This window comes from Herpailurus yagouaroundi, unplaced genomic scaffold (assembly GCF_014898765.1).
Source record: "Herpailurus yagouaroundi ecotype Mexico unplaced genomic scaffold, PumYag 216, whole genome shotgun sequence".
Lineage (NCBI taxonomy): Eukaryota > Metazoa > Chordata > Mammalia > Carnivora > Felidae > Herpailurus > Herpailurus yagouaroundi.
Genome location: NW_024412447.1, coordinates 4,479,705 through 4,504,800, shown reverse-complemented (window position 1 = coordinate 4,504,800; position 25,096 = coordinate 4,479,705). Strand labels below are relative to the sequence as shown.

Below are 25,096 nucleotides of genomic sequence, written 5' to 3'. Positions count from 1 at the left end.
CTGCCAGCCACTGCTGAATCAACTCCTTTGGTCCTTACAAGCCTCTGGTAAGAATGATCATCCCCATTTTACAGGTGAGGGAAGTGAGGCACAGAGAGCCACCCTAAGGTCTCAAGGTCTGGTAGGCTGGAGAATCGTGGTTTGGGCCCAGGCACTGAGATTTTGTAGACCTAGCTCCATCCCTCTGCATAACTGCTTCTCAGACACACTCTTAGAACACATTCGTGCAAATACACACAACCATGTTTTTATCTGCAGTCATAGTCCCACCAACACGATGTCATATAGCCAACTCTATTCCTAAACAGCAAGGTGGTGTCTTTTATCTCATGGTGTTAGGAAATTGCAGATCCCAGATTTCCAAGAGTTTGGGTACTTATGCACAGCTGGAATGGTCAAATCATTGGCTTGTGAAATCTCATAGCTGGAAACTCACTGCATGACCCATCCCATTGCTCTTTATGGGTGGAAGCACTGAAGTCTGGGCATTTGAAGGATCTCGGTCAAAGTTATCCACAGCTAGGACCAGGCTGTCCCTGCTTGACGTCATCTTTGCAAATGTGAGCTGACCCCCTTTTTGGGCAGGACTACTGTGCAGTGCTGCCTCGTGCCTTACAATCCCACAGATAAGTAATTATCTTTTCCTTGTGGGGGAAGAAAAATGTACAGAAATGTGAAGTCATATATACTAAGTGGATCTTAGGTCCACTCCTCCAGAGACATCACTGTTATCAATTAATTGTGCAGACATCCTGACCTTCCCTATGACTTTATATACAAATATAGAGGACACATAGTACTGTCATATTCCTATAGGTCTTTTAATCGTGCAGATTTGAGGTAATGGTAATCAAGTACTAATAATCTCATAGTAAGCCCAAATTTTAAAATAATACAGATTTGTTAAATTGTAAATTGAACGTTTACAGGAATTGTAGAATGGTAAAGCTGACATGCTTTGCCAGCATTTCAGGGTAGTGTCCCTTAAATGAATATTCAGATGTTAATTCCATTCTTAGACTCCTGTGAATGAACCATGTCCAGAATGTCTACACTGTTCTATACTGTTTGTGGGTTCCTCTTTGTTTATTTAAAAAAACACAGGGGCACCTGGGTGGCTCAGTTGGTTAAGCAGCTGACTTTGGCCCAGGTGATGGTCTCCTGGTTTGTGAGTTCAAGCCCTACATCGGGCTCTCTGCTGTCAGCACAGAGCCTGCTTCAGATCCTCTGTCCTTCTCGCTCTCTCTGCCCCTCCCCTGCACTATCTTGCTCTGTCTCAAAAGTAAATAAACATTTAAAAAAACCCCACATATTTGTTTATATTCTTTACAGCACATAGGCACATTAAAAAAAAGGACCCTATCTTCTATCTTGGAATCTGTCTATCCATGTATCTATCAGAGAGAGAATGTACGTGCACAGGGGAGAGGGGCAGAGGGGTAGAGGGAGAGAGAGAGAATCTCAAGCAGGCTTCACACTCAGCGCAGATCCCACGACCCTGGGATCCTGACCTGAGCTGAAATCAAAAGTTGAACACTCAACCCACTGAGCCACCCAGGCGCCCTGTATCTTCAACTATATTTTGATTCCAAAATGGATCACGAACATTGTTACACGTGAGTTATTTACCTTACATTATAGTTTTGAATGGCTACCACCTTCCCCAATGTATTTTTCATATTCATTGATTAGACACTTAAATTGTCTAAATTTATATTGCTTCCATTATTTTTCTAGTGCAACTAAATTGAACAAGATTCATATATATACATCATTGGAGGTTATTTCATTATTATCCAATTGTTTGGGTGGGCAATTGATTGCAAGGACTAATTTCGTTAAGATTTTCATCTGTATTCCCGAATCTCTCCCTTGTTTGGCGGCTTTGAGGCCCCTCACCTCCTGGCAGGAGAGGTCGCGGAGCTGGGGTTGGGGGGGGAAACATGGGGAACTGGGGGTGACGTGGGGGCGGAATGGGAGTGGGGCGATGTGGGGGAAGGGAAGGATGGGGTGGGAGTTGGGTGACGTGGGGGAGGGGCAGAGCGGGAGTCAGGGTGACGTAGGAGCGGGGTGGGGAGGGAGTCCAGGTGTTGGGGGCGGGGAAAAGGGCGGGCCCGCTCAGGCCACGCCCCCCACACGTGGGCGGAGTGTCCCGTGCGGTGGGCGGTGCGCGTGGCCGGGCCGGCCGTGCTTAGTGCGCAGGCGCGCGTTTCTCCTCAGCATTGCGTGCCGGCTGTCCCGGGCCCTACTCGGGTGCGGCGGCGCGAAGGCGGGCGGTGGGTCCGGGAGGTCCGGACCGTGGTCCGCGCGGACGGCCTGAGGCTGCGGCGTGGGGCGTGGGGAGGGAGGCTTCGGGTTCGCTCGGGGCCCGCTCAGGCCGCCCCTCCTCCCCCGCCACCCCGGCGGGGGCCGAGTCGACACCGAATGGGGGCGCCTCTGGAGGGCCCCGAGCGAACGCGCAGGAAGTGCGGCGTTTTTGGGGGAAGCCGCGCTCGCCGCGGGGTCTCCGTCCTCGTAGGCGCCGAGGCGGCTCGACCGCTTCTCGGAGGTAGGACGGGGACCGGGTGTCGCGCGCTGCCCGCCGTGCACCCGTCGGACCCAAATGTATTGTGGTCACACACACACACGCGCGCCCCGCGGCGGTGTGCATCCCAGGGCTCCTTTCGTGTCTCCCTGGGTCCGTGGAATATGGGTCCCCAGGGAGCCGCGGGGGTCCTGCCCGCCGGGGGCCGAGGGTGCTCCCCAAATCTGCGCTGTCCGGGGGCTGAGGGCGCTTCGCGGCGGCCCGCCTGCCTTTGTCCTCAACCCCCTGCTTTGCGCTCCCTGACAGGCGCTGTGTGTTCTCGGGGAGGCGGGTCCGGGGCCCCTGGTGAAGGTGCCAGCCAGCGGGTGTCTGTCCCCTAGGCTCTCCTGGAACAAAGCAGCTTCACGGAGGCAGGAAGGACCGGGCCGCAGGCGCAGGAATCCCGCCGGGAAGAACGCATCAGAGCCCGTCGGAGCCTCAGAAGAGAAAGACGGAAGAAACGCGGAAAAGAAGCAAAGGGGGGCAGGGCTCCGGGGATTTCACCGCATTCAGATGCTGTGAGTCACTTTGCCGGCAGCTGGGGCCAGGTGGTGGCGAGGGACAGACCGTGGGGAGAAGTGTCGCCTGGTTGGCGGGACGCTAGGAGTTCTACAGCCGGGCAGCTTTTCTTTTCAACCGCACCCCAAACGCTCTCTTGCTTCCCTTCGTTCTCCACCGATTCTTTCCAGAAGCTGGGCAGCTTTCACCGCGTCGGGCCTGTGGAGGTGCGCTCTCGTGTCCCGATCTTACAGGCTCAAGAGTAGTATTTAAGGGAAGGTTTGCCAGGCTTTTCCCTTTCTTTCTATTTTTGTCTCATCTGGCAGAAGTGGGGGAAAGATCCCGACAGAGGAAACGGCTTATTTAGGATTAACAAGAGGCGAATAGAAGCCAGAGTCCCTGACTCCAAGCTTGGTGCTGTCCTCACAGTCCCATCAAAGCAAGTTTACTCCTAAAAGATCCTTTTGAGAAGCATCAGTCCAATTAGAAGAAACACGTTTTTAGAAGACCTGCATTCAAGGCACCTGTGCCTTTTTCTAAAGCTTTGAGGATTCTCCTACCCAGGGGGTGAACGTTATCTAGTAAATCAGATACACAAAACAATCTTTAGGATTTGTTCTCCCCTGCAACGTCAGGTTTAATGAAGACCTTGTATTTCATTTTTTTGACGTGCCATAATTTGCTTAATAATAGTTCCGTTTTTAACGTTTCTGTGTTGGGGGGGGGGGGCGGCGTAGTTAAAGCAGTAGGAAACATTGCAGGAGTCACAGAGGGACGGATGTCACCTTCCTTCTCTTGTCCACCATCAGAGGTTACCCAGCCTTTGTGCAGAAGTTTGTACAAGAATCCAGATGCTGCAGGGCCAGCCAGCTCTCATTAGCCTGTTCCTCTGTCCTCTTACAGGTACGCCTTCCCAGGTTTTGATGCTCTTCCGAGTACAGCGGAAAATGAACAAATCCCAGGTGAGTTATTTTCTTTTCTCTATTCTTGATTTCTTTTTCCGGCAGGTTTTGTGGTTTTTGTAAATGTGTTCACACATTATTGTAGAAGAGTGGAAATAGAGGAAAAGTACTTCAGGGCCAATGAAGAATGAGTGGGTGGCATCTGTCTAGCAGGCAGCGAGCAGTTGGCTGCAGGTCACGGGACCGACCCTACAGTCATCAAAGGTGACCCACACATTTATCTTTGAGCTTCCTGATCTACGCAGGATTTTCAGTGACCACAAAGAGAGACCAGGCAGTTTTTTCCTGGGACAGAGAGACTTAATGACTCTGGAGTCTGGAAAAAATGTCTTTGAAGTTCTTCAGGTAGTGAAGAACCTTGCATTGAGCCCCTGGTTGCCTGTAATCATTTCTCATTGGAAGTGGAGGTCAGAACTCAGGTTTTATCAGGGACTACAGTGGTGTCGGAGTCTGGAGAGCTGTCCGAACGTCCGCTCTGATCTGGGGACAAAACCCGAAGGCTGTCTGGAGGAATGAAAGAAACGGACGACTGGTTCTTTTTTAACTTGTTAAATTGCACAGTTGGACAGCAGATTGTTCAAACTCACAGTCTTTGGCAAATGCTTGTGCACTATCCGTTCACGTTTCTTTTATTTTGGTAAAGTGTATATAACAAAATTCGCCATTTTAACCATTTAACCATAAGCATACAGTTCAGTGGCATTAATTACACTCACAGTGTTGTGCAGCCATCACCATGATTTTCAAAACTTTTTCATCTACCCAGACAGATCTCTGTAATCCTTAAGCAGTAACCCCCGATCTCCCCCCACCCCCCAGCTAGTGGTACCCAAAACTGCTTTCTGTTTCTATGAATTTCCCTATTCTAGATATTTTATTTAAGTGCAATCACACAGTCTTTATTCCTTTGTGTCTGGCTTCTTTCACTTAAAATGTTTTCAGGGTTCATGCATGCTATAGCCTATATCAGAACTTCCTTTTTAAAAAAAATTTTTTTAATGTTTATTTTTGAGGGAGAAACAGAGCATGAGTGGGGGAGGGAGTTGCAGAGAGAGAGGGAGACACAGAATCCGAAGCAGGCTCCAGGTTCTGAGCTGTCAGCACAGAGCTGGCCATGGGGCTCGAACTCATGAACCGTGCCAGATCATGACCTGAGCTGAAGTCAAACACTTAACCGACTGAGCCACCCAGGTGCCCCATACTCTGCTCTTACTTGGTAACCATCCTACCTGGGAACCCAGCAGGGCCATCCGGGAGAACTAGGGTGTCCTTTCCCTTCCCTGAATGCTGTCTCGGATCATACAAGGTGGAGTTTTGTTGTTGTTGCTTTAAGGATTTGGTTTTTGTTAGAGCAGCGTTAGGTTTCCACCAAAATTGAGTGGAAGGTACAGAGATTTCTCATGTACTCCTACCCCCCACCCCCAGCCTTCCCCATTATCCACATCCCCCCCCCCCTCCCAGAGAGGTGCATTTGTTGTAATTGATGAACCTACATTAATACATCATAATCTTCCAAAGTCCATAGATTACCTTAGGGTTCACTCTTGGTGTTCACACTGTGGGTTTTTGACAAATGTGTAACATGTATACCCAATTACGATATCATACAGCGTACCGTTGACCCTTGAGCGACTTGGGGATTAGGTGCACCAATACCTCGTTCAGTCAGAGATTTACACATAGCTTTTAGCTCTCTCCCCCCACAAACTCAACTATTAATAGACTGGAAGCTTTACTAGTAACATAAACAGTCGATTAACACATATTTTTATGTTACCTGTATTGTATACTATATTCTTACAATGTAAATAAGCTAGAGAAAAAGAAACTGTCATTAAAAACTCATAAGGAAGAGAAAACATATTTGTAGTACTGAATTTATTGAAAAACATCAGGGGCACCTGGGTGGCTCACTCAGTTAAGCATCCGACTGTTGATTTTGGCTGAGGTCATGATCTCCGGCTTCAAGAGGTTGAGCCCTGCATTGGGCTCTGCACTGACAGCATGAAGCCTGCTTGGGATTCTCTCTCTCTGTATCTCTCTCTGTCCCTCCCCAGCTCATGTTCTCTCTCTCAAAGTAAATAAAAATTTAAAGAAAAAAAAATCTGAGTATAAGTAGACCCATGCAGTTTAAACCTATGTTCTGCATTTTCACTGTGCTTAGAAATCCTGTGCTATTCATCCCTCCCTTCTCCCTCCCCCTGGCAACCACTGATATTTTCATTGTCCTCATAGTTTTGCCTTTTCCAGAATGTCATATAGTTGGGATTGTACAGTATGTAGCCTTTTCAGACAGGCTTTTTTTCATTTAGTGGTATGCATTTAAGATTCCTGAAGGGGCACCTGGGTGGCTCAGTCAGTTAAGCGTCTGACTTAAGCTCAGATCATGATCTCACGGTCTGTGGGTTCGAGCCCCACGTAGGGCTCTGTGCGGACAGCTCAGAGCCTAGAGCCTGCTTTGGATTCTGTGTCTCCCTCTCTCTCTGCCTCTGCCCTGCTCACACCTTGTCTTTCTCTCTCGAAAATAAATAAATAAACATTAAAAAAAAAAAAAGATTCCTGTCTGTCTTTTCATAGCTTGATAGCTCACTTCATTTCAGCTCTGAATAATACCCTGCTGTCTGGATGGGCCACAGTGTAGTTATCCATCACCCACTGAAAGACATCTGGGTTGCTTCCAAGTATTGGCAGTAGTGAACAAAGCTGGAATAAATGTCCACATGCAGGTTTTTGTGTGGACACAAGTTTTAACTTCATGGAGTGAATATCAAGGAGTGTGATTGCTGGATCATATGGTAAGAGTATGTTTAGTTTCATAAGAAACCCATCAAACTTGTCCATGCTAGCTATACCATTTTGCGTTCCCACCAGAACTGAATGAAAATTCCTGTTGTTTTCCATCCTGACCAGCATGTGGTGTTATCAATGTTCTGGATCTGGGTCATACTAATAGGTGTGTGGTGGTATTTTAATTTTCATTTCTCTAATGATATATGGAGCACCTTAAAAATTTTTTTTAAATATTTATTTATTTTTGAGAGACAGAGTGAGACAAAGTGAGACTGAGGGAGGGGCAGAGAGAGAGGGAGACACAGGACTGGAAACGGGCTCCAGGCTCTGAGCTGTTAGCACAGAGCCTGACGCGGGGCTTGAACCCACAGACTGTGAGATCATGACCTGAGCCGAAGTCAGACGCTCAACGAAGTCAGAGGCTCAACCGACTGAGCCACCCTGGCGCCCCAGGAGCACCTTTTTATATGCTTATTTGCTATCTGTGTGTCTTTGGTGAGATGTCCCTGAAGGTCTCAGGTTGTTTGTTTTCTTAGTGTGGAGTTTTTATTTTTTAGGTTTATTTATTTTATTTTAATAATCTCTACACCTGATGTGGGGCTTGAACTCATGACCCTAAGATTAAGAGTCATATGCTCTTCTGAGTGAGCCAGCCAGGTGCCCTGCTTATTGTTAAGTTTTAAGAGTTCTTTGTATATTTTGGGTAACAGGCCCTTACCAGATATTTTTATTGCAAATATTTTCTTTCAGTCTGTGGCTTGTCTTCTTACTCTCTTGACAATGTCTTTCACAGAGTGGAAGTTTTAATTTTAATGAAGTCTGGTTCATCAGTTCTTTGTTTTGTGGATTATGCCTTTGAAGTTGTATATAAAAAGCCATCTCCAAACCCAAAATCTAGATTTTCTTCTGTTTTGTCTTCTAGGAGTCATATGGCTTTGTATTTTACATTTAGGTCTGTGACCCATTCTGAGTTAATTTTGGGGAAAGATGTAAGATCTGAATGTAGATTAATTTTTTGGCACGTGGATTTCCAATTATTGCAGGGCTATTTGTTGAAAAGACTGTCTTTGCTCCTTTGTCAAAGATCAGCTGACTGTATTTATGGAGGTCTATTTCTGGGATCTCTGTTTTGTTCCATTGATTCTTTCACCAGTAGCAGGTGCCTTGATTACTACAGCTTTATATAAGACTTGGGGTGAGGTAGTATTGGTCTTCCAACTTTGTTCCTTGCTTTCAATATTATACTGGCCACTGTAGGTTTTTGCCTTTATGTATAAACTTTAGAGTCTGTTGATATCCACAAAATAACTTGCTGGGATTTTGATTAGGAGGATTAGGATTGATTAGGATTGAAGCTATAGATGAAGTTGGGAAGAACTGATATCTTGACAACATTGAGTCCTCCTGTCCACAAACATGGGCTAACTCTCCACTTATTTAGTTTTGTATTTGTTTCATCAGAGATTTATGATTTTCCTCATACATATTTTGTATATATTTTGTTAGATTTATACCCAAGTACCATTTAAAAAAAATTTTTTTAAGTTTATTTTTTTTTATAAGAGAGAGAGACAGAACATGAGCAGGGGAGGGGCAGAGAGAGAGAGGGAGACACAGAATTGGAAGCAGGCTCCAGGCTCTGAGCTGTCAGCACAGAGCCTGACATGGGGCTCAAACCCACGAACTGTGAGATCATGACCTGAGCCGAAGTCGGACCCTTAACCGACTGAGCCACCCAGGTGCCCCCCAAGTATCATTTTTTTCTCGGTGAAAATGTACATGAAATTATGTTTTTAATTTCAGATTCCACTTATTCATTGCCGTTATAAGGGAGAACAGTTGACTGCTGTATATTAACCTTGTATTCTGCAAACTTGCTATAATCACTTAATAGCTTCAGGACTTTTTTTGTTAATTCTTTTGAATTTTCTACATAGATGAACATGTTATCTGTGAACAAAGACACCTTATTTCTTCCTTCCCAATCAGTTCCCAAGCTTCTAGTTCCTCACCATTAAGTATGATGTTAGCTGTAGGTTTTGGTAGGTATTCTTTATCAAGTTGAGGACCTTTCTCTGTATTCCTAGTTTATTGAGAGTTTTTATCATTTTTCAGATGCTTTGTCTGCATCTATGGATGTGGTCATGTGATTTTTCTTCTTTAGCCTGTTGATGAAATGGGTTTACCTTAATTGATTTTAAATATTTAACCAGCCTTGTGTATCTGGGAAAAATACTACTTGGTTGTGATACATAACTCTTTTTATACATTGTTGGACTTGTTTTGCTAATATTTTATTGAGGATTTTGCTTCTACGTTGATGAGAGATATTGGCGTGTAGTTTTCTTGGAATGTCTGTCTTATTTTAATATTAGGGTATTGATGGCCACATAGAATGAAATAGGAACTATTCCACTCTGTTTCTTTTTTCTTTTTTAGAGAGAGAGAAAGAGTGCACATGCATGATGAACCAGGGAGGTGTAGAGGGAGAGGGAGAGAGAGAATCTTAAGCAGACTTCCCCAACTAGCATGGCGCCTGATGCCGGACTCAATCTCACGACCTGAGACCACGACCTGAGCCGCAATCAAGAGTCAGACACTTAACTGACTGAGCCACCCAGGCGCCCTCTCTGTTTCTATCTTGTAAAGGAGATTGTAGAGAAGTAGTATAATTTCTTCCTTAAGTGTTTGGTGGAATTCACCAGTAAACGCATCTAAGTTTGGTGCTTTCTGTTTTGGGAGATTATTAATTATTGACTCAATTTCTTTGACAGATATAGACTTATTTAGATTGGTGTATTTCTTCTTGTGTGTTTGGCAGATTGTGTCTTTGAATAACTTCATGCAGTTATCAAATTTGTGGACAGAGTTATTCATTGTATTCCTCTATTATTATTTTAACATCCCTAGGATCTTTTAATATCCCTAGGATATCACTATATCCTCTCTTTGATTTCACATCTTAGTACTTTGTGTCCTCTCTTTTTTTCATAGAAAGCCTAGATAGAGGTTTATTGATTTTTTTTTTCTTGGATCTTTTCAAAGAATCAGCTTTGGGTTTCATTGAATTTTTTTTTCCTATTGATTTCAATTTTTCAATTTCTTTTGAAATTTCCATTTGATTTCTACTCTAATTTTTATTATTTCTTTTTCTTCTATTCACTTTTGGTTTTTGGATCTTTTTCCAGTTTCCTAAGGTGGAATCTTAGGTGATTGATTTTAGATCTTTCTTCTTTTCTAACTATGCACTAAATGCTATACATTTTGCTGTATTGCTCTGGCTGCATTGCACAAATACTTGATAAATTGTGTTTTATTTTTCATTTAGTACAAACTATTTTAAATTTCTTTTGAGATTTCTTCTTTCACCCGTGTGTTATTTAGAAGTGTGTTGTTTGATCTTCATGTATTCTGGAGTTTTTCAGTTATCTTTCTGTTATTGCTGTATAGTTTAATTCCACTGTGGTCTGAGGGCAGAAATTGTATGACTTCTATTTCCTCTTAATTAATTAAGGTGTGTTTTATGGCCCAGAATGTGGTCCGTCTTGGTGAATGTTCCAGGTGAACTGGAGAAGAATGTATTCTGCTTCTGTCGGATGGAGTAGTCTATAGATGTTAGATCCAGTTGACCGATGGTATTGTTGAGTTCAACTCTCTTACTGATTTTTTGCCTGCTGGATCTGTCCATTTCTGGTAGAATAATGTTGAAGTCTCCAGCTATGTAACGGTGGATTCACCTCTTTCTCCTTGGAGTTGTGTCAGTTTTAACATATTTGACATTTTGTTGTTAGGCACATACATATTGAGGATTATTATCTTTTCTTGGAGAATTGACCCTTTTATCATCATGAAAGCCTCTCTTTATCCTTGAGAACTTTTATTAAAGTCTGCTGAGCCTGAAAATAATATAGGCCCGCCTGCTTTCTTTTGGTTAGTATTAGCATAGTGTGTCTTTCTCCAGCCATGTACATTTGATGGGGGTTCACTCTTGAATGCAATTTTCCCCAGTTTTTTTATTGTGGCATATAAAATTTACCATTCTAATTATTTTTAAGTGGTATTAAATAAATACATTCATAATGTTGTGCAACCATCTCCACCATCCATCCCCATAACTCTTTTAATCTTATAAAACTGAAATTCTGTGCCCATTGAACAATAACTGTATTCCTCTTGTCTCTGGCAACCCTTCCTCTTGTCTCTGGCAACCACTATTCTCTGTCTGTGATATTGACTATTCTGATATCTGATATATTTATATATTTATATCTATGTTTGATATTCCTATATATTTAGCTCATGTAAATGATGTCATACAGTATCGGTCTTTTTGTGGCTGGCTTATTTCACTTAACATAATGTCTTAAAGGTTCATCTATATTATAGCATGTGTCAGAATATCCTTCCTTTTTAAGGATAAATAATATTCTATTTTGTGTATATAACACATTTGCTTATCTGTTCATCTGTTGAGGAATACCTGGGTTGTTTCCACATTATAGCTATTGTGAATAATGCTGCTATAAATACAGGTGTACAAACATTTCTTCACAATCCCGCTTTCAATTCTTTTGGGTCTATATCCAGAAGCAGAATTTCTGGGTCATGCAGTAATTCTGTTTTTAACTTTTTTGCAGAACTGCCACACCCTTCCATAATGGCTGTACTATTTCACATCCCCACCAACTGTGCACAGGGGATCCCCTATCTCTACATCCTCTCCAACACTTGTGTGTGTGTGTGTGTGTGTGTGTGTGTGTGTGTGTGTGTATTATCATAACCTAATGGGTGCAAGGTGGTATTTCATTGTAGTTGTAATTTGTATTTCTGTAATGATCAGTGATGTTGACCGTCTTCTCATGTGTTTATTGGCCATTTGTGTATCTTCTTTGGAAAATGCTGAAGTCCTTTGCCCATTTTTGAACTGGATGTTTGTGGTTTGTTGTTGTTTTGCTCTAGGAGTTCTCTATGTATTCTGGGTATTAACACCTTATCAGATATATTACTTGCAAATATTTTGGCCCATTCTGTGGGTTGCATTTTACTCTGTTGAGAGTGTCTTTTCATGCACAGACTTTGTAATTTTCAGGAAGTTCAATTTATCTGTTTTTTCTTTTGTTGCCTACCCTTTTGTTGTGATGTCCTATCCAGAAAATTATAGCCAGGTATAGTGTCATAAAGATTTTGCCTTAAGTTTTTTTCTAAGAGTTTTATAGTTTTAAATCTTACATTTAGGTCTTTGATCCACTTTAATTTTTGTCTGTGGTGTTAAATAGGGTTCCAACTTCTTTCTTTTGCATGTGGATACCCAGTATTCCCAGTGCCATTTGTTGAAAAAAACTGTCTTTTAGTCACTTCATGGTCTCGGCACTTTTACAAAAAACTATCTGACCTTGTATGTGAGGTTTTATTTCTGGGCTCTCTATTCCATTTGTCTATGTCTTGTCTATTGCCTGTGCCACACTGTTCTGATTTCTGTAGCTTTGTAGTGAGTTTTGCAGTCAGGAAATATGAGTCCTGCAGCTCTTCTTTTTCAAGATTGTTTTGGGTTATTTGGGGTCCCTTGAGATTCCATGGGAATTTTAAAAAGAGTTTTTCTATTTTTGTAAAAAAAAAAAATCATTGGGATTTTGATAGGGATTGTGTTGATTCTGTAGATTGCTTTAGGTAGCATCTTGACATCTTTGCAATGTTATGTCCTCCAATCCATGAATGTGGGGTGTGTTCCTATCTAGTTATGTCTTTAATTTCTTTAAGCAGTGTTGTGTAGCTTTTATTGTACAAATTTTCACCTCCTTTGTTAATTCCTAGTATTTTATTCTTTTTGATGTTATTGTAAATGGGATTGTTTTTATAACTTCCATTTCAAATTGTTGTTAGTGTATAGAAATGGAACTGTTTTTTGTGTGTTGATTTTGTATCCTTCCTGCTACTTTGCTGAATTCTTTTATTAGCTCAGTTTTTTTTGTGGACTCTTTAGGGTTTTCTGCATACAAGATCATACTATTTGCAAATAGATGTAATGTTATTTCTTCCTTTCTGATTTGAATATCTTCTCTTTTTTTTTTTTTTTTTTGCATAATTGCTCTGGTTAGAATTTCCAGTACTATATTGAATAGAAGTGGCAAAAATTGGGCATCCTTGTCTTGTTCCTGGTCTTAGAGGAAAAACTTTCTTTCACCACTGAATGTGATGTTTTCTCTGGGTTTTCCATGTATTACTTTTATTATGTTGAGGTAGGTTCTTACTATTCACAGTTTATTGAGTGTTTTTTCATGAAGAAGGGGTACTGGATTTTGTCAGATGCTTCTCCATCAGTTGAGATTATCGTATGGTTTTCTTTCCTTCAGTCAATGTGTAGTATATGATGTTGATTGATTTTCATATTTTGAACTATCTTCACATTCCAGGAATAAACTACTTGGTTATGGTATGTAGTACTTTTAATATACTGCTGAATTTGGTTTGCTAGAATTTTGTTGAGGATTTTGCATCTGTACGTAAAGGATAATGGTCTGTAGTTTTCTTGCAGTGTCTTTTTCTGGCTTTGGTATGGTGATGCTGGTCTCACAGAATGAGTTAGGAAGTGTTCGGTCCTCTTCAGTTTTCTGGAAAAGTTTGAGAAGGATTGTAATTTAGCTCTTCTTTGAATTTTTGATAGAATGAAACAGTGAAGCCATGAGGTCCTGGACTTGTATTTGTCCCTATATTCCTCATTTCTGACCCAGTCTCCTTCCTAGTTACAGTTCTGTTCAGATCATCTATTTTCCTCCTGATTTAGTCTTGCTAGGTTTTGTGTTTCTGGTAATCTATCCATTTCCTCTTGGTTTTCCAGTGTTTTGGCACACTGTAGTTCATAGTAATGTCTTATAAGCCTTTTTATTCCTGCAAAGTTAGTAGTAATGTCTTTATTCTTCATTTCTGATTTTAGTAATTTGAGACTTCGCTGTTTTTTCTTAGTCCATCTAGGTAAAAGTTTATCCATTTTGTTTATCTCTTTGAAAAATCGGCTTTTATTTTCATTTTATCTGTTGTTTTTCTATTTTGTTTATTTCTGTTCTGATTTTATTATTTCTTTCAGCTGGGTTTTGGTTTAATTTCTTCTTTTCCTGGTACCTTAAGTTTTAAAGTAGGGTTTTTGGAAGTTTTTGATTTGAGATCTGCCTTACGTTTCAGTGTAAACATTGCAGCTGTGACAGTGATTGCTTTCAATCCTTACTGGCTCCTCATTATCTTGAGTGTCCTACCTCCCGCCTATAGAGGGCCTAGGATGCTCCAGTAGGAAGGAAACAGTCAATTGTCTACATTTAACTTTTAGCCAGGGAAAAAAAAAGTTAAATTAAGCCTATCATTATTGCAGGGTGTATATATTATTTATTAATAAATAAATTAATTGGAGGTGCTCAAAAATTTATTGCTAGGGTGAGGGTGCAGTATTTTAGAGACACTCAGCTATAGGACTAAGACCCAGACTCACCTGTAATGTATCCCTGAACACCTTTGCAGAACTTTATCTTCTTAGAGTCCTACACCGCGTTCTCCTGTCACACTTCTGGGTGTTTGTCATGCCTCCTTGGCTCTGCTTGTGTAATGGTGCCACATTAACAAAGATCCCCTGCTAGATGAAGCACAACCTGACAATACACAATAGAGCCATATTGTCTACCCTTATTTAACACTAACTGTACATGATTCCCATGCACCTCTCATAATACCGTATTACAGGATAAGTGTTTGTAAATGTGATTTGTCTCCTTACTAAGGCTTAAGCTCCTTAAGGGCAGGGGGAAGAAAAGAGGACTGATTTAGCTTAATATTCTTGGCAGGGTAGGACAGTTTCAGAAACACAGTGGGAAGCGTAGTTTTTTTTATTTGAATTAATAAGTTAATACACTGGGTTTTCCTGTCATATCAGTTTACCCCACAAAATAAAAACAAAACAAGATACAGAGTAGGCAACATGTATAATATTTGTCGTAAACTCTCAGAGTAAACATGTTAAGAGTTAGTTCTCACATATCTATTTCATGTCACCTAATACTGATCTCTTTGGCTTGAACAGAAATGCGCTGGTCTGGGATCCGTGTCGTTCAAGGACGTGACTGTGGACTTTACCCGGGATGAGTGGCTACAACTGACAGGCACACAGAGGACGCTGTACCGGGACGTGATGCTGGAGAACTACAGCCACCTGGTCTCAGTGGGTGAGGGGTGTTCCTGTGTAATGTCTCATAGCATGCGTTTCTTTTCTTCGTTCTTAGCTGCCAGAGTTTGTGGGCCCTTGAAGGAGTGTTTAGTGATAATGTGTGTACATCTCATGGGTCACAGATTTTCGCATTGGGCATAGAAAGGATGTGTTCCTGCCTCCCTAATGAAAGGTTCAAATGGGCACCTTTATCATGTGGCTCCTGAAGCTGCACCTTCCTCGTCCTCCACGGGCCCTGATACCCAAGCAGCCCGTGAGGAGTTTTATCCTGTATCCCACTCACAGGGTGTCACCTCACCAAACCAGAGGTGATCTTCACGTTGGAGCAAGGAGAAGAGCTGTGGCCCTCAAGGGGAGAATCCCCAGATCAGGGTGATCGAGGTGAGTTAGTCATTATGGAGAATGAAGCCCACAGAAATCAGGTCCCGGATGGGCTGGTTCTGAGGTTGGTGTGTGTCTCAGTAGTTCTGTTTTGGGCCCTGAGGCCTTCGGAAGTAGCTGAACAGTGAGCTAGCAGACCTCCAATCACCCAAATCGCCCTACTTCATCACTTGTAAATACCACTGCTGTCCTTTTCTGCCTGATACCCAGTATTGAACCCTTGCTTGCCTCATCTTAGCGTCTTCTGTTTCTTTCTCTAGTGTGCATCTTCCTCCATTTTCATGGTGTATTTTCTTTTTATGTCCCCCCCCACCACGTGTGCATTCATTCATTCATTCTTCTGCAGATATTTCTACTATGTGCCACTCGTGTTCTTGGTGTTGGAGATAAACCAGTAAATGTAACAATCTTCCTGAGCTCTTGGAGCTTACAAGCTAGCAGGAGAAGATAGATATAACTAAAAAATTTACCTATCAAGTGGTGACAAGACCCATGAAGACAATTAAAGCAGGCTAAAAGCAGATGGAGTGGGGTGTGCTCTCTGACACCCCACCTGGGCACCTGGGTGGCTCAGTTGGTTAGGCGTCCAACTTCAGCTCAGGTCATGATCTCATGGTTTGTGAGTTTGAGCCCCGTGTCAGGCTCTGTGCTGTCAGCTTGGAGCCTGGAGCTACTTCAGATTCTGTGTCTCCCTCTCTGCCCCTCCCCTATTCACACGCTATCTCTCTCTCTCTCAAAAATAAATATTAAAAAAAAAAATTAAAAAAAAAGGGTGGTCAGAGAATACCTTTTTGATGAGGTCCACCTTAGAGCAGATAATTGAATGTTATGTGGATTCTAGGGGTTCCAGGCACAGTGAATACCTGGGCCGTGCTCTTGTGGCAGGTGTTTGTTGGAAGTGCTCTGGGGGCCACTGTGGCTGCAAGGATGCATTTGAGAGGAACACTGGTAGGGGATGACTTCAGAGAGTCAGCCAGGGCCCCGATGATGTTTTACAGGGCATGGTAAGGGCTTTGACTCTATTTTTGGTGAAATGGGCAGCTGTTAACAGATTTCTGCAAAAGAATATTTTAGAAGAATTTCCGTGGCCACTACTGTCCAAGAAGATCAGAGATGGGTGTGAGTTTGGTGGTTAAAAGTAGAAACAGAGACTGTATGCAGGGCTGGCCCCACGAGCACGCTGCCGGAATCACCCGCCAATATGGCACATTTGAATTTATTGCTCACCCTAACAGTTTCAGTAGTGCCTTGTAGGTGGGTGAACGAAATCAGGTTATTTGTGGGATTTGAGGGTATGGTTTCAGACAGGATCTCGATAACCATTGGGTAAGGATGCTAATGTAATAGTTCAGGATGTGTGAACACAACAAGGATTGAAGAGTCCTGGAGAAAAAGTTTATTATTTATTGGAAAGTTAAGCAGTTTATTTGAAAGGTTTCTGGGAAAGGGTGTTTAGGTGGTCAGTCAGCTGAGCGTCTAACTCTTGATTTAGGCTCAGGTCACAATCATTGTGGGTTGTGGGATCGAGCCCTGCACCGAGCGTGGAGCCGGCTTCAGATTCTCTCCCTCCCTCTGCCCGTCTTCCCTGCTAGCACTCTCTCTCTAAAATAATAATTTGAAAAATTAAAAAAAAAAAAAAGGGTTTTGGGGAAGCTTCTGAACTGAACATTTAAAATTACTTGCAATCTGTAGCTTCCTGGGCAGGAGTTTCCTGCAGGAGTAAAGTCCTGTCACAAAGACAGCAGAGCACTAGTCAGGTTAGCCTAGATGGTGAGCTGTGTGGGCTGTTGGGTTTCAGTGGGGGAGACATGCTTGCATTGCTTCAGATGAGAAGTGATGGCGGCTTAGAATAAGGAGCTGGTGCACATGGGGAGGCGGGGCTGCGTGTTTAGAGAGGAGGATTGGCTGCTGAGTCAGATGTGGCATGTGATGGGGGAGGCAAGCGTTCCATCTGAGCAACATGATGATGGTGGTGGGAGGTGTTACTGCGCTGGGGGGTTGGGGAGGATCGGTTTGGGGACGTTTATAATTTAACATCGAATAATTCGAAGATCTGAAGTCCTTTATGTTTTCATTGTATTCTCATAGCCAGGCCCCGCTTCCAGGCTTGATTCCCAGTTCAACAAATCAGTCCTCAGAAGCAGTCTCCTGCTGTATTACATTTTACTGTTTCTTGTTTCCTTTCCTTTCCTTTCCTTTCCTTTCCTTTCCTTTCCTTTCCTTTCCTTTCCTTCTTCCCTTCCTTCCTTTGAGAGAGAGAAAGAGCGAGCTGGGGAGGGGCAGAGAGAGAGGCAGAGGGAGAATCCCAAGCACACTTTGCACTGTCAGCACAGAGCCTGACATGGGGCTCAGTCTCACAAACCATGAGATCATGACCTGAGCCGAGGTTGGACGCTTAACTGAGCCACCCAGGCACCCCTACCATTTCTTGATTGAAGTTCATTTTCTAGTAGGTTCTTTAAGAATTCATGAAAACAGTATTTACCTGCATTCTTGCATGTTCAGACTCACTGGCGTTACTTCACCTGAGTACCATTTTGTCTACATATGAAACTATTGGGATTTACTTTTAGTCTTGAAGGATTTGTCATTCTTTCTCCATTGCTTTTAGCACTAAATGCTATTATGGTTGTCTTAGATCAGCTTGATTTTTTTTTTTTCTCACAAATGACTTATTCAAGTTCTGGGGGTGTGATGCACAGCATGGGGACTAAGACAGTAAGAACAGAGGAAAGTTGTTGAGAGTAGATGTTGACCATTCTCACCACACGCACAATCTACTTGTGTTAACTACATAAGGTGATGGATGTGTTAATTATCTTGATCTTGGTAATCATAGGAAATGTGTTAACATCTTTAAAGTAGACTTAATTTTTCTTATTTATGACCTTATAGACAGAAGCCAGGAAAACCAAGATAAATGTTTGTGGCGAGTTTCACTCATTAACAAAAAATCTCTGACTAAGAAGAGAGAGAATGTTTGCAGAAAAACACCCTGTGAGTATGACTCATGTGGAAAGAGTTTGAAAAATGTTTCAGAATCCGTTATTAGTGATAAAAGTCATTCAAGTAGGAACTCTGATGAAATTACTGCATGTGAGAAATTTCTTTTTGATAATAATCAAGAAAATATTCCTACTGGGAAGAAATCTGACGCACATAGCCAAGACAGGAAATCCCTCAGTCAGACTCAGGACCTTACTGAGCAACACAAAATTCAAACTTTGGGACTACTTTTTGAAGATGATGAATGTGGAGAAACCTTCCTTAATAAGTCAGCCATCATTCCACCTACAAGGGCTCAAACAGAGGAGAAATCCCCTGATTGTACAGAACATGGGGGAAATATCAGTGATGAGTCAGCCTGCCAAGTCCTTCAGGAAACTCACACAAGGAAGAGTCACTCTGAGGTCAAAGAGTATGAGAAGTCAACCCTCTTAAAACATCAGAAAGTTAACGTAGAGGAGAAAACCCAAGAATCTAATGAAAATGAGAATAACTTCAGCAAGAAGTCCCATCTCACTCAACCTCCTGCAACTCACACGGGAGAGAAAACCTTTGAATGTAGTAACTGTGGGAAGTGTTTTTATCAGGAGTCTCATCTGACTCAGCACCAGAAGATACACACAGGAGAGAAACCATGTGAAAGTAATAAATGTGGGAAAACTTTTCAGAAATCACAACCCACAGACCCTCCGGGATCTCACCCAGGAGAGAAGCCTAGTGAGTGTGACACAGCCCCGGTTCAATTGGCCCCTCCTGGTCAGCAGAGGACACAGTCAGAAAGGAGGCTGTATGTGTGCAGTGAGTGCAACAAGTCTTTTCGTCATAACTCCGCCCTCAAAGTCCATCAGAGGATTCACACAGGAGAGAAGCCCTATCAGTGTACCGAGTGTGGGAAATCCTTCTACGCAAAATCAAACTTCAATCATCATCAGAGGACTCACACAGGGGAGAAACCTTATGAGTGTAAGGAATGTGGGAAATCCTTCGGTGTGAAATAGAACTTAACTAAACATCAGAAAACACATACGGGGGAGAAACCTTTCAAATGCAATGAGTGTGGGAAAACGTTCTTACAGAAGTCACAGTTTGCTGACCATCAGAGGACACACACAGGGGAGAGACCCTATGGATGTAATGAATGTGGGAAATCCTTCTACTATAAGTCAGCCCTGCACGTACACCAGGGGAAGCATACAGAAGAGAAACCCTATAAATGTGCAGATTGTGGGAAGTCCTTCTGCTATAAATCAGCCCTGATTATCCATCAAGTATCTCATACAGGGAAGAAACCCTATGAGTGTAAGGAATGTGCGAAAGCCTTCTGTGTGAAATCAAACCTCACTAAACATCAGAAAATTCACACCGGTTTGAAACCTTATGAATGTAACGAGTGTGGCAAAGCCTTCCCCATGAATTCCATCCTAATAGGACATCAAAGAACCCACACGGGGGAGAAACCCTATGGATGCAATGAATGTGAGAAGTCCTTCTATAAAAAATCAGCCCTCACTAAACATGAGAAAACGCACACAGGGGAGAAACCACATGAGTGTGACAAATGTGGGAAGGCCTTCCATATGAAGTCAACCCTCATCATACACCAGAGAACTCACACTGGAAAGAAGCCCTTTAAGTGTAATGAATGTGAGAAGTCATTCTATGTGAAGTCACTTCTTAATATTCATCAGAGAAATCACACGGGAAAGAAACCCCACGTATGTAGTGAATGTGGGAAAGCCTTTTCCATGAAGTCCAATCTCACCGATCATCAGAGGACACATTCGGAAGAGAAACCCTATGAATGTAACGAATGTCAGAAGACCTTTCGCCATAAGTCAACTTTAACTGTACACCAGAGGACTCACATGGGGGAGAAACCCTATAAATGTAATGAATGTGGGAAATCCTTCTATATGAAGTCAGCCCTCAGTCAACACCAGAGAATACACACGGGGGAAAAACCTTATGAATGTGAGAAATGTGGGAAAACCTTCTTCCAGAAGTCCCACCTCACTAAACATCAGCGAACACACACAGGGGAGAAACCCTATGAGTGTAAAGAATGTAAAAAAACCTTCTTCCAGAAGTCACACCTCATTGAACACCAGAGAACACACACTGGGGAGAAGCCCCACGAATGTAACAAATGTGGGAAATCTTCCTGTTATAAGTCAGCCTTAACCATACATCAGAGAACTCACACAGAAGAGAAACCTTATAAATGCAATGAATGTGAGAAATCTTTCTGTATGAAATCACACCTCACTGTCCATCAGAGAACTCACACAGGGAAGAACCCCTTTGAATGTAAGGAATGTGGGAAAACTTTTTATGTGAAGTCAAACCTCATTAATCATGAGAGAACTCACACAGGGGAGAAGCCCTATGAGTGTAAGCGATGTGGGAAGTCCTTCTGTATGAAGTCGACGCTCACGGTTCACCAGCGCACACACACGGGGGAGAAGCCCTATGAATGTAGCAAATGTGGGAAGTCCTTCTGCAAGAAATCGACTCTCACAAAGCATCAGGTAATTCACACAAGAGAGATACCCTAAAGATGCAGCAGATATGGAAAACCCTCCTGAGCGAAGTCAAATTTTGTCACGCCAAGAGAACCCAGGAGAAACCTTATGACTTTACTAATGTGGAGACCCTCTACTATGGAAATTCAGTCTTTAATTGGCATCAGAAGACAAGGGAGCGGGGGTTTGTGGGCTCTCTCTGGAATGAATGTCGGGGGGGTATCCATGTCATACAGTACTAAATATCAAAGAACTCACGTGGAGAGACGGCCCTAACAATGTCCCGTATATTAGCGTCTACCTATGAATCTAACCTGTGTCTCAGAGAAATCAGTCACAGGGCTAAAATCACAGAGTGCAACAAAAGTATAAAAGCATTTACAGAGTCACAGCTTACTGATCACCAGGTAATTGATGCTGGAGTGGAACTATATAAATGTTTTACATACACGAAAGCGTTCAAAGAAAAAAATCAAACTCTGTAGAAGAAAGGAATTAATATTGAGGGGAATTCTATCAATTTGGAATATGTGGATACATTGTTTTTTCTAGAGATAATGTAGCATTAGAAGTCATAATTCTGACGTGGTACCAGATTTTGAAGATGTTCATTGTGGGAGTATGAGGCCTTTGGAAAAGCACATGGCAGCAGCTGACAGCATGAGACACTTGAGGTGCCCAAGTAAGGACGGCTTTGTACACACAGGATGTATGTTTGGTTTATGTAGCAGATGTTGAAATTGGTGTCGGTAGGAAGTATCTCCCCATGGTTTAGTAATTATCAAGACAGATTTCTCACACTAAATGCCCCCAGTGTGTTTTTATATTTTTATAGTACAATATGCATTATAAGTGATACGTTTGACAAATTTGAAGTACTATACCCCAACAGACTGTTAAGGAAAGGGAAGTACACAACACCACATATCACGCTACATTCAGTGTAAGAGTCGGGAAGTAACTTGCACACACACACACACACACACACACACACACACACACACACACACTCGCTTATTTTTGCAAAGGGAAGTACTAGAAGGATAAACCGTAAACTAATAAAATGAATTGGAGGCAAGAGTGAACATGCTAGAGTCAGGGATGGAAGCAACATTTCTTTCGTTACACCTTTTTATGAAATTTTGACTTTTGAATAAATGTAAAATTATTTACATATTCAAAAATAGAAAATAAAAGCATTCTGAAATTGAAAACAGAAATCATCTTTATATCAAATTGGTAACCGCACAGAGAAAATAATTTTTACAAGAAACTTGTGAATGCAGAATTAGGACTGTATGTTTTCAGTGGGATATGTTTAAGGACAAAGACCTGCAAAAACTTATAAACATGGCTCATTAATTTTATTAGGAATCCTGGTGTTATTTTGGATCCAGTTCTTGTGTATTGTAAGATAAGGCAAAAAGAAACCATTGGAGATACCAGAGCCCAAGCCCCCAGTTTAAGAGAAGAGGTGACCATAAAAACAAGAATTTGTGTAAACCTTGCCATAATGAGAAATATGAATTGAAAGTATTGCTCATTATTTTTTGGAAGTTGTATATCTAAAACTGTCCACTGAGGGTCCAGAAGCCATGGCACCCCCCCACAGATGAGCAGATATGGTGCCAGCATTTCCCACACAAGGAACCAGGACTCCCCGGAGAGACAGCTGGTTCTAGACCTGGGCCCTGAAGTGTCCAGGATGAGGCTGGGACCTCTTGTGTCAGAAAACAAGGAAATACTCAAAGATTAATGGGGAGATGTCAGAGGTCCCAGAAGCTAGCCTGCAGGGTTTCTCCTTGGCCAAATTTGAGGTAATTTGATGACCAAACAGACCGACTATGACTGATGGCAACATTCGAATAAACAAAAAAATCTGTCCACAGCAATACAGAAAAAGAGAAAGGGGCTTGAGCTCATTTCCACCATTGGAGACAAATCTTGCCCAAACGCCTTACTCTGTAGTTAGAAGAATTTCCACCCTGCCCTTTTAGTGGGCACAGTTGAGGAAAGGCTGATTATTACAGAAAAGTGTCCACTAATACATGTAGGAGGAATGATAGAATTTGAAAAATTGCTAATTTGTAACCCCTAGGGCATCTAGGCAAAGATGATCAGTGGATGCCAGGATCATTTGACACAAAGGAAACTGGGAGTTTGTGCAGTGTGAGAGAATCTCCCACAGACATCTTCCTCACTGACCCTGTAAAAGGTAACGTTCACAATGGAATGATTGTTCACCCCCATTCACCAGGGGTGACATTGTGTGCCTCTTGCTGAGATGCAGTGTGAGGTACGTACATACGTTGCACTGGGGCATAGTCTTGGCAGGATATTTAATATGGTTTTAATCAAGCGTTTAGTCTTTTAGTTTACAGAAAATACAGAAGAGAGGAACAGCTTCAGTGGAGAAGTCAATCAGCGAAATCTGTGGGGCATTCACCAAGGCAACTGGCCTGATCTCTAAAAGCCAATGTCATTTTTAAAAAGAGAGAAAGGGTCAGGGGGACTCTTTCAATCCAAAGAGACTAACAAGACATAATCAGATGCAGTGTGTGATCCTTGATCGGATCCCCCAAAACATCCAGCTCAAGAAGACATCCACGTATGTACTTTGGAGGCATTGAGAGGAATTTGAATGTGGAATGGTATTCGGTAATATTACAGAATTAGTTACTCTTCCGAAGTGTGATAATGGTGGTTATGGATGGGAATCTTTCTAGGATGCCATGCGGAACAGAAAGGTAAGCTGTCATGATGTCTGCAGCTTTGAAGTACATAAGTGCAGCTTATGCGTACATAAGTAGATGAAGCAGAAAGTAGCAAGATCTTAATGACTGTTGAACATAGTGGTCGGGACACGGATGTCCACTCTACTTTTCTTAACAGAGCTCTGAGAAATTTCGTTAAACCTTTTGGAGAAGTACCTCACTACTTATCTATTCTCTCACTCTCTTTTTGGCATTTATAAATAGTGATGCCCATCGTTACTGATCTGCTCTTTAACAAAGAAGGCAAACAATACCTTAAAAAAAAAAGTGTTTGCCTGTCTTGGGTTTAGCTGATTTAATAAAAACACAGTCATTAAGTGTGCAAAGGCAGGGTGCAGCTCTGTTAGCAAAACAGAGTGTTTGTTACACTGAAGACAGGCGTGTGTAGAAAATACCCTTCTCTTTCCTGCTCCTGACAGTATTTGGGGTGCCTACAGATGTACAGCGACAGAGTTCTCGTGTGAGGGACCCAGGGGCCACGTGTACAACAGGACGCCAGAGACAGTGTCCTGTCCTTGTCTCCTTCCTCACTCAGTGTCCACACAGCAGGTCGGCAGCTGCTGAGCCCTTCTTCCTCGTGGCAGTGCCTTGGTGTGGCCTGGTTTTCCTCCCTCACCAGAGGCTGTTTGGGGCTGAGAGTCTGACCAAACACTGGCCAACAGGATGTTTAGGGAAGTATTTGGGGTGATTCTTCATTGAGGAATCAGGGCAGAATGGCATTGTCCATCTGGATACCTGTTGATTGCGTCTTGTGACTCAGGGCTGAGGTCAGGGTGGTGAGCTGAGGGAGGGCAGAACCGCAGGCAGGGAGCACATGGATGGTGAATTCACCAGCTCGGAAGCCGCTCTGTACCCGGAAGGTGAAGGTCGTTCACATTCCTTACGCCTGTTGGACTTGAGACTTCTGTTCCTTGGAGCTATAAAGCATCCTAATATTGCGGAGGTATACTTTTTTTTTTTTTTAATTTTTATTATGTAATTCACATATGTTAGATACAGGAATTTGGGAGCAAGAATGATTTCTTTTGAGAAAATGATTCAGTGACTGCCCTGTGCCCTATAAATTTCCATGCAATGATGAAGTACTGTTATTTCTTGTCTGGAAGAAATGGAGCACAGGAAAATTCTTTTTGCAACCCAGTTACATACCAAGTGTTCTTTATGTGAAACAACCTTTAAAAAATTGTCATTCGTTGATTTTTCCATTTTTCTTGACAAGATGTGGCTTGATGTGTCTGATTTTTATTTTCCTAATGAACTGCTAGTTGTCTACGCCACTCATCTTTTTGTCCCTGACTCGAAATACTGTCTTTATCATGGATTAAATGATTTGCAGTGTTTTTTTTTTAATTTTTTTTTTAACGTTTATTTATTTTTGAGACAGAGAGAGACAG

At 42.3% G+C, this 25,096-nt stretch overlaps 1 protein-coding gene across 1 annotated transcript; it reads left to right on the top strand.

The window, feature by feature from the left end:
• The first annotated feature begins 2,347 nt into the window (after positions 1-2,347).
• Positions 2,348-22,295, top strand: LOC121017543 (zinc finger protein 33B-like). The gene is given in 6 exon segments (XM_040455802.1): positions 2,348-2,548; positions 2,905-3,081; positions 3,965-4,023; positions 14,876-15,017; positions 15,305-15,400; positions 18,296-22,295. Coding segments are annotated over 6 exon segments (3,264 nt in total). The 5' UTR covers positions 2,348-2,424; the 3' UTR covers positions 20,962-22,295.
• Positions 22,296-25,096: the final 2,801 nt, after the last annotated feature.